Source organism: Leptonychotes weddellii, chromosome 10 (assembly GCF_054177405.1).
Source record: "Leptonychotes weddellii isolate Sample4059 chromosome 10, ASM5417740v2, whole genome shotgun sequence".
NCBI lineage: Eukaryota > Metazoa > Chordata > Mammalia > Carnivora > Phocidae > Leptonychotes > Leptonychotes weddellii.
In genome coordinates this window covers 19,652,306-19,661,833 of record NC_138378.1, presented here as the reverse complement: position 1 = coordinate 19,661,833, position 9,528 = coordinate 19,652,306, and the positions used below count along the sequence as shown (strand labels likewise).

General features: G+C 42.9%; 1 protein-coding gene across 8 annotated transcripts in view; it reads right to left on the bottom strand.

The window, feature by feature from the left end:
- The window catches only part of MROH8 (maestro heat like repeat family member 8), a 58,201-nt gene that overhangs the window by 11,022 nt on the left and 37,651 nt on the right, over positions 1–9,528 (bottom strand). For 6 of the 8 annotated variants that reach the window (XR_014149095.1, XR_014149094.1, XM_081832812.1 and 3 more), the window contains 7 exons: positions 7,961–8,151; positions 6,538–6,675; positions 6,157–6,271; positions 5,695–5,835; positions 4,413–4,577; positions 3,562–3,717; positions 1,122–1,244 (listed from right to left, as the gene is read on the bottom strand). Coding sequence is in view for 6 of the 8 variants with exons in the window: in XM_081832812.1 (XP_081688938.1) it covers positions 1,122–1,244; positions 3,562–3,717; positions 4,413–4,577; positions 5,695–5,835; positions 6,157–6,271; positions 6,538–6,675; positions 7,961–8,151 (1,029 nt within the window). In the remaining 2 variants the exon portion in view is untranslated. Of the gene's footprint in view, positions 1–1,121; positions 1,245–3,561; positions 4,578–5,666; positions 5,836–6,156; positions 6,272–6,537; positions 6,676–7,960; positions 8,152–9,528 lie in introns of those variants that run through there. The other 2 variants (XM_081832813.1, XM_081832815.1) reach the window with 2 other exon arrangements.

Here is a 9,528-nt window from a genome sequence, read left to right as displayed (position 1 = left end):
TCATCTGTCGATGGACATCTTGGCTCTTTCCACAGTTTGGCTATTGTTTCCACAGAGGTTTTATTGCCCTTACCGGCTAGCAAGCTCCCTTAGGAAGTTTATAACTTTGCCATGTTTCTGGGTTCTCCACGGCCTGTTGCATATTGGATGCTTACTGGATGAATAAATGCACCTCTCAGTGGTTCTGTTACAAAGACAGGCAGCTCAGGGATACGAAGAGGACCAACAGATTCTATTCCCATAGATCTTATAATGTCACATGGATAATCTCTAATCTTACGCATTGAGAGCACTGAATTTCTGCTGTAAATACTGTCATCAGTGCCTCGGGTATAGGTCAGAGAGATAATCCTTAGTGGCAAGCCTGACACAATGGTACTGTGGGGCTTCCTAACCCCATAAGTCTGATCAGAGGAGCCTGCACTGGATCCTAAACAGGTTTCACATATGGAAGACTCCTGGGAATAGTCAGTCCTCGTGTCTTCATAGTAGGATCCCAGCAGTCCTAGAGTCAGATGTCCAGAAAACCATGGATGGGCCCCCTGAAGCTGCCCTGGCTCCAGCCTGCCCCTGAGATTGGCCCCAGTAGTCTGTGTCAAGTTTGTGACAAGAAGGATGCCATCTGGGTCCTAGCAGAGCCAGTGGCATGCTGTCATCATGCTCCATGGCCTACAACAGCATGGCAACTCTTGCTTGGGGCTCCCTAAACATGCTCTGATGGAGGGTAAAACAATCCACTATATCCAAGAAAAGGATGAGAGATCATTGTAAAAGCAATACACAACTGCAGTTTAATTCACTCCATGAATAGTTTTTTGAGCACATACTATTATCAGCCTGACCCCATAGCCTCTGACCCAGGTTAGGGGGGCTCCCAAGAATTCAAAAGAGAGTCTTTTATATGAGGAAACGTGGTAATAGAAAGTGGAGTCTGTGACTCAGTTGGGAGGAAACTAGAGAAATAGATTCCCAATACAAGACAGTTCATGGATATCAGCTGCTGATGTGGAAAGGGATGGGAAATGTTTCCTTTATGTCATGTTCCTCCATTAAAAACAACATCAGAAAAAATAAGCCTGCTAGCATATAAAGGAGTGAACAAGCCATTATTGCTCACATACAAAGAATCTGCAGACTGCTCCAGCTTCCCGAGGGCTGATGTACCAGGGATCTTTGCAGTACACTTCTTGGGGCAGCTTCCACTTCAGGAACTGGGCACATATGGTTAGGACTTGCCTGCTCTCCTGGGAAAAGGATTATCAAAGATCAGCATCTTCAGACATTTTTTAGCTGAGGTAACCTTTCTTCAAATAAAACTGGCTAAAGTGAGGGCAGGGATGGAAAGGAACCAGAGACCTGCCCTCCTTCAGTTTCCCCGAACAGTCCCCCTAGCGGGGGGCCATGAAGCCTGCAGAGTTGTGGGGAGGATGTAGAAGGCACTGCTCTAAGACAAAAGCGAGAGCTCTCTGGTGTAATACCAGAGCAGGGACTGGCGCTGGGTTACTGCTACCCCATGCGCGAGAGACAGGGCTCCTCCACCCGCTTGCTGCTCCGAGTCATTCTTCTGTCACTGTACACAGGGAAGTGTAGCTCCTTTTCTCACAGTCCTTGTGCAATCTCTGGCTTGGAAGGAATTCTGGACAGTACTGATCCCATCCCGATCCAGATGCTTGAGCAAAATTTAGCAAGTGGGCTTCTTCTGTATTCATAACTCTCAGAATGCCTCCCATGTACCACACACCACCTCTTATAAGTATTTTCAAGCAAGTATCTTGTCCCAGGTCCACTAGATTTGGGCCATTAAAATTCTTTTGGGGACTGATGGGAATACAAGTTAGTTCAGTTACTTTTATTATTTGTAAATATCTAGTAAAGTTAAGTTAAAGATACCCAGATATTCTACTTCTGGGTTTATGCCCTCAAGAAATTCTCACACAGGTACACAAAGAAATATGTAAAAGAATGCTGTAATACGTAAATAAAAATACATAAAAGAATGCTCACTGCAGCACTGTAATAATGAAAAACTGGAGACAATCTAAATGTCCAAGAATAGGAGCACTGGAGAAGTGTGAGGATATCCTCAAGATGGAATTCTATATAGCAGTGAGAATAAATGAACTGGAGCCCACAATGTGGGCAAATCTTACAACGCTAAATAAGCAAAAAAGAGCAAGTTGCTAAGAGATTTATAAATGATACAACATACAAAGTTTTTTTCTACATGTAACATTTTAGGACATGAAAAAAATATTACCACAGAAGTGATAAAATTCAGGATGATAGTTCTTGGGGGAATTCAACTGGGGATAGGTGCATGATTTATTCCTGTTTTATTTCTTACAGTGGGTGGTAGACTATGTTCTCTGTGTTAGTGATTCCTAACCTGTTTAATATTGGATTTCACCTCTCTGCTTAGGCTACCCTCTGAAGAATCTTGAAGACAAGGCTAGGGATCGTTTAAGGTTTGAAAGAAAGTAAGCCCAGAGCCTTGGCTGCTCTATGCCTTGCCTGATTACCAAGGGCTGACAGGGGTTGTGGGGGGGAGAGGGGGAAGGTGAGATGGGGATCAATGCATCCACATATCCGTGACTCCTACAGGGCAAACTTTTCCATCAGTTGGTTGGGAAGCTCTACTCTATACTTTATTGGGGTCTGAAATAGTTCATATTTCTTTTTTTAAAAAATATTTTTATTTATTTATTTGAGAGAGTGATCAAGTGAGAGAGAGAGAGTGAGCATGAGCAAAGGAGGAGCAGAGGGAGGGGGAGGAGCAGATTCCCTGCTGAGCAGGGAGCCTGACACGGGGCTCGATCCCAGGACTCCGGGATCATGACCTGAGCCAAAGGCAGATGCCCAAATGACTGAGGCACCCAGGCGACCCTGAAATATTCCATATTTCTGGTTACAAGACCATAATATTTCCCCCAGATTAAGGTACTAGGGCCCACCATAACCTTATTTTTGATCCTGCTTTTATTTCTGTAATGGGGAGCATGGGTAGGGGAAAGCTCCAGCATTTTTCCAGAATCCTTGCAGCCTAAATACACCTCTGGACTGTTGTAACTGGTGGTCATAGTTAGCACATTGGAATGGACAGGCTCCTGAGGTATGAGACAGTACTAAAGATGATGATATCCTACCCACAACTCCATGGCAGAAACTCTTGGAAGATTAAGGAGATGTAGAGGTTTCTCTAGATTGTCAGAGAAGCTACTATTTCTGACTTAGCCTCAACACAAGTCTATTTGTCTAAAGGCCAGCAGGCAGTTCTTGAATAAAAGAAAAAGATAATGGAATATTGTCATTGTCAACAAAAAAAGAGTTTGTTGAATTTGGCACTGTATTCAGGCTCTGTGCTAGGCTACATATTGGGGTGGGCTACAAAAAGAAGGAGTAAGATTTTTCACACAATTCACTTAGGCAAAATAATTGAAATGTAGTCTGTGCTATCGGAAATGGTGAATAAAGTCTCTGCCCTCAAAGATGGAACGCTTATTTGCAGATTTGGCTCTGGATTAGAAGTTATTTGGGCATGAAAGCAGTTAGCAGAGGCATTACCTCAGCTACTGCATCATTTTCATCCTGAGAATACAGAAGTAGTGGGACCAGGCTGTCCAGGACTTGATTCTCTACACTCTTCTTATCTGTGTATTTCACAGACTTTATGGAGGCTCCAAAGAGGGTCATGGAGAAACGATGAACATCAGGTCTCACCTACAAAGGGAGCATCCAAAGGCAAGCAAGTCACTGAAAGTGTTCATGCTTAACTTATAAGGGCTAGATTGGTTGAAATGGCAGTCCTAACATGAGGCTATTTAGCTATAGGTAGCTGAGGGCAAGAAGCCAAATATATATAAAGATAGCAAGACCTGCTGCTTTGTAGTATGGTTGTTCTCTCACTCTGCAAATGAGAAATGTAGTCAGCACAGCTCATGCCTGATGCTAGTATTAACTATTCACACAAGCTGTTTTGCTGAAATTCAGAATCCCAGCCTTGCCATGCTTGACTCTTCCGAGGACGTGGTTCATTGTGCTCCATGTATTTTTTTTTTTAATCTTTGGGATTTGAAATGGGGACATATGTATAGTCTACCACCTTGACCCAGTCCTGATTGTTCCTTGAAAGACATCTTTTCTTATACAAACTCCTTCCCCAACCCATGCTCAGGGTGGTACCCTGGCAAGTCTCTACATCTCAGTTTTTTTTTTTTTTAATCTGAAAAATAGTAACACCAGTCCTACTAACATCACAAGTTACCTGGAAGGGTCTTAAGAGAGGAGATTTCAAAGTGCTGTGAACATAAAAAGAACTATATAAAATAGAGTATATTTATTACTATCCCAATTTCTATTTGCTGTTATGCCCATTACCCTTCCCTAGGAAAGTCTCTCCTCTCTCATTGTCTTACATCACCAAATAGGGAGAACAGGGTCTTCATCATGGCTGTCAGGGTGGTGAAATCCATTATCCCAACGAGTTGCAAGAGTATCTGGATGGCCAACAAAACAATCTTCTCGTCGGTTTCACATAAGAGGTCTAAGATGCACGGCAACAGGCTCTTGATGCCTTCCCTCTGTGTGCCCAAAGGGAGTGCACCATCACCCTCCGGACAGCACTTCATCTGGTACCAAAGTAGGGCTTCCCAACTTTACTCAGTACCTGGTGCTTGTTGAATGTTTGGTAGTGCTGGCTAGTTGAGAACAGAGAAGTAAAGAGGGCATGACTGCCCTCTCAGTATTGGCAGGGCTGATACGTAGATGGGGGGGGGAGCAGAGGTGTTGTAAGTTGCCTCATAATGGCAGAAGTGGGACCAGGTGGGACGGTCCAGTAACAGAGACTTAGGATTAATGTAAGAAATTGCTCACAATGAGAGAAAGTGGAATGGCTAGCTCAGGTCAGTGAATTCTCCAACATGGAATGTATCCAGAGGCAGTAAGATTCCTTGCAGGAATTCAAGCAGAAATGGACTGAGGACCCTTAAGGGTCCTTCCCATTCTGAATTGGGATTCTGTTCTTCTGAAACTCCCAAAAGGAAGCAATCTCAGAGTTTTAACGTTTAAAACATACATGTAAAAAGTAAATAGAATAAGGCAACAAGTATTCGTGTATCCAAACAACCAGAATTAACATGCTAGCATCTGTCATCTTTGTTTCAGATATACATACATATTTAAATATTTAAAAAAAAATAGAACTCAAGTGATAAAATTGAAGGCCCAGGGATTGATCTTTCCTTCTGACCCAGGCCTAGTTTCTAGCCAGGCCTACAGAAAATGAGCTCTCTTTCAACATGAATGTCAGTAATCCTTGTTTAGAAGATACGCATCTTGGGAGCAGATATCATGGTCTATCCAATGTACTCTTAGGGCAACATGGTACAAGACATAAAAGGACACCCGAATGTCACCCAGGCTGAGATGGGAGGGTACCTCCTTACACAAATTATAGGTTTCAAATATTATGAATATACGTGACTTGGACTTATTTCTTATGATTTCATGAAATACTTAAGTCAGTACTTACATATTTCCTAGGCATAAAATTTAAAAGGTACAAAGGGATGTATTCCTACTTGCTCCCATTCCCAGGCTACCCAATTTCCTTGTTGGCTGTTACCAGTTTCTTGGGTATCTTTCTGGGGTATGTTTGATTTGTGACTTACGAATCAGTGGTCTGGGGGCCCCTCCTACCATCTCCTGGTGTTTGATAAGATAGTGCAGTCCCTTTAGGGCAAGAAATTTGAAGACACTATTTCCATGATGTAGCCAGTCTTTCAAGCGGACAACAGAGTATATGCTGGGCAGTCTCCTAGCCACTGGACTCTGGAGAAGCTGAAAGAACCCAGAAATCAGCCAAAGAAGTTACCTTTAAGCCCTTTTTCATGAGGGGAGCCACCTTCCCACCAATTCCAAAATGTGTATTTTTCCTTTGAAACCTCTACTACGTTACAGGGTGATGCTTACACAGTGGGTATCTAAGGAATGCCGATTAATGAATATATGGCAAGAAGAATGTCAGTAGGCTTGAATCTGAAACTATTTCTGTCCCACATCTGAGGTGGATCCTGGCCTGCCATGAAGTTGGACAGGGCCCAGGAAGGCAGGTACTGCAGCTTTACAGGCCTCCTGAACCCAGCTTCTAACGAATCTTACCTCCACGAAAAATCCTGCAGATGTGAGTTTATGTTTATCATTCCCTCGGTTAAGAAGAGGGACCAACAAGTACATGACTTTATGTGCAAGGAGGCGATTTCTTTCCAGCAACGCACTGCAAAACACAACACCCAACAGGACACCTCTTAGAAATGCTCCTATCCAGACTGCATTCTTCCCAGGGCTGGGGGCCCTCTGAGGATTTTGCCCAGCTTTAGGTGCATAGGACGGTATGGCGGTGGCAGGACCTCTGAAAATCTGCCTGGCATTATGGGTATTTCCCTAACCTGTGATGTTATTCAACCTTGGTTGCTGTTTTAACTAGAAGGGAGAAAAATACCTAAAGCAATGCTGATTTAGAGCATGGCAAGGAAGTCTTACTTGGCAAGGAGAGATACTCCCTGAAGATGGCACTCTTTTCCTTCCAGGAGGGTCCATCCTTTATTCTTTTCCATGATGTTGAATTCCTGCCAGCACAATGTTCTGAGGAGGAGAGTCTTTGTAGCCTGTATGGCGAAGCTAAATCAAACCAAACCAGTACAAGTGAATAGAACAGGTCCCTTCAACTTATCAGCACACAATCACCCTGCTTCCTACTGAGGAGGGCATGCATTGATAGCTCTGGATGGTACTTCTCTTCTTTCTAGATTTCCCCCAAAGACTCTTAATGTTCTAATAACTTGAAAGGCCCTTCACACAAATTTTTAGCGTAAAGAAATCTAACTAGATTTTGTTTCCCTGGGAGTGTGAAAAGAAATCTATGATAAAACAAATGATATGGGATGCTAAACCCAGACCCACTGCTTTTTTAAAAAAGCATTATTTAGATATAATTTATACCCCCCTCAAAAAATTACCCACAGTTTTTTTTTTCTATTTTATTTATTTTTAAAGTGGGCTCTACACCATCATGAGTTCAATGAGGTGCTTGAACTCATGACCCTGAGATCAAGAGTCTGATGCTTAATTGACTGAGCCACCCAGGTGCCCCCCACACTGTTTTTTAAACTACCCCCACAACTGGGGCCAGTAGAGCATGTGACTCTTGATCTCCAGTTCATGAGTTCGAGCCCCACACTGGGTGGAGAGATTACTTAAAAAAATAAAATAAAATATCTCTATTACTTGCTGAACTAGTATGCTTGATATAACACCAGAGAATCCTAGAACTAGAGGGTCCTTGGAGAATACCTAGCCTGACCTAATTTACAGATAGGGAAACCAAGGCACAGAACAATAGGAAGATTTGCCCAAGGTACGTAACTTGTTAAATGAATGAGAATTAGAACTCAGTTCTCCTGACTTTTAGTCAGGTGTCTTTTTTTTTTTTAAAAGATTTTATTTATTTGATAGAGAGACATAGCGACAGCAGGAACACAAGCAGGGGGAGTGGGAGAGGGAGAAGCAGGCTTCCCGTAGAGCGGAGAGCCCAACATGGGGCTCGATCCCAGAACCCTGGGATCATGACCTGAGCCGAAGGCAGACACTCAACGCCTCAGCCACCCAGGCACCCCTAGTCAGGTGTTCTTAAATAATCCACATTACAGCACTTCCTCTGAAAGAACGTCATGTGCCACCGTGACACTAATAAATTTCTAATGAGTTTATCTTGGCGCCAATAAAACCATCAGACAACCAACCAGTGAGAGCCCAGAATGATTCCTGGGCATTTCATCCTGACGTCCCATGATAGCAGACTGTAAGCTCTCCCATGGTTGGAACCACATCTTGGCTATCCATGTGTCTACCACAGCGCCTAGAGCTCAGTGTTAGTTAAGGCCAGTGAAATCACAACAGGCATTACCACAAAGGGGTGACCTCTGAAGACATTTCCTGTTCTGTGTACAGGCCACTTGGGATGGCGACATCAGACATGGTGAGACCGATGCTGTGGTGTATCTGGATGAGCAGTGTCATGAGAAGCTGAGGAAAGAGTCTGAATGTAGCTGCTCGGAGCCTGTTGCCCACAAACACCTCATAAAGGGCATCTGTTGCCTGCGGTAGAAAAGACACACCACAGAGCTGAACTCGGCTGGCACTACTCCTTACTTTTGCTTTACTTCTGCTTGTGCCCGACCGTTAACTGACTGAGCCACCCAGGCGCCCCCATGTGATATTTCTAATATATAACCTCCTTTTATATGTTGGTAAGAAAAAAATGTAAAGGCTACTCCAAGTGGGGCCCACACAGCAGCAGCACTGCAGCACGTGGGAGCAGGTTAGAAATGGAGACACTCAAGCCCCACCCCAGATCTTCTGCATCGGAATCTGCATTTTAGTAAGATCCTCAGCTCACCGTGGCTTGTGTACATATTAAATATGAGAAGCTCTGGTGTACAGAACATGAGCAGACAAGTCACAAAATATAACGGCCAATTAAAAAACATATACAAATGTTCAATCTCACCAATAACAATAGTACAATTAAAATAATATTCCTTTTTCACCTATCAGCTAGGCAGCAATGAAAAGGCTAGGAATGCTCAGGGTGGTAAGGGGGGTGGGTAAATGGGCATTCTCATATATGACTGGGAGAAGGCAATGTTTTAGAGGACCAACTGGGAATTCTCAGAAGTTTAGATAAGCCTACCCCTTGAGCTAGAAATTCCCCTACAATGCCCTTTATCCTAAGAAAATAATTAGGGGGTGCCTTGGTGGCTCATTTGGGTTAAGTGTCCAACTCTTTTTTTAAAAAAAGATTTATTTACTTATTTTAGAGAGAGAGAGCACTGCAGGGAGGGGCAGAGGGACAAGGAAGAGAGAGTCTTAAGGAGACTCCGCACTACGTGGGGAGCCCAGGGTAGGGCCCGATCTTAAAACCTGAGTCGAAACCAAGAGTCAGGTGCTTAACTGACTGAGCCACCCAGGCGCTCCAAGCATCCAACTCTTGATCTCAGATCAGGTCTTGATCTCATGGTTATGAGTTCAAGCCCCACATTAGGCCCCACACTGTGTGTGGAGCCTAATTAAAAAAGTAATAATAATTGGGTATGTATAACAAAATTTACATATGCATGATTAAGTTTACTGTAGCACTGTTTTAATGGCGAAAGTTCAGAAATTGTCAAAATGTTCACTAAGAGGAAACTTGGAAATGAAATAAATGGTTCTGTACTATGTTACATATTATCTATTTTTAAGAAGGTAATAAAAAATAAATAAATTACTATGCAGCCATGAAAAGGATAACAGAGAGTCTTATATTTTGACATGGAAAGTAGTTCATATATTGTTAAATTAAAAAAGCAGGTCATCAAGCAGTATGTGTAATTTGATTCTACTAATATATACATACAATTTTATAGGCTAACATGATTAAATATATACCTTTACTTGACCTAACTCTTAAAACTAAGATAACATTATAGAGAT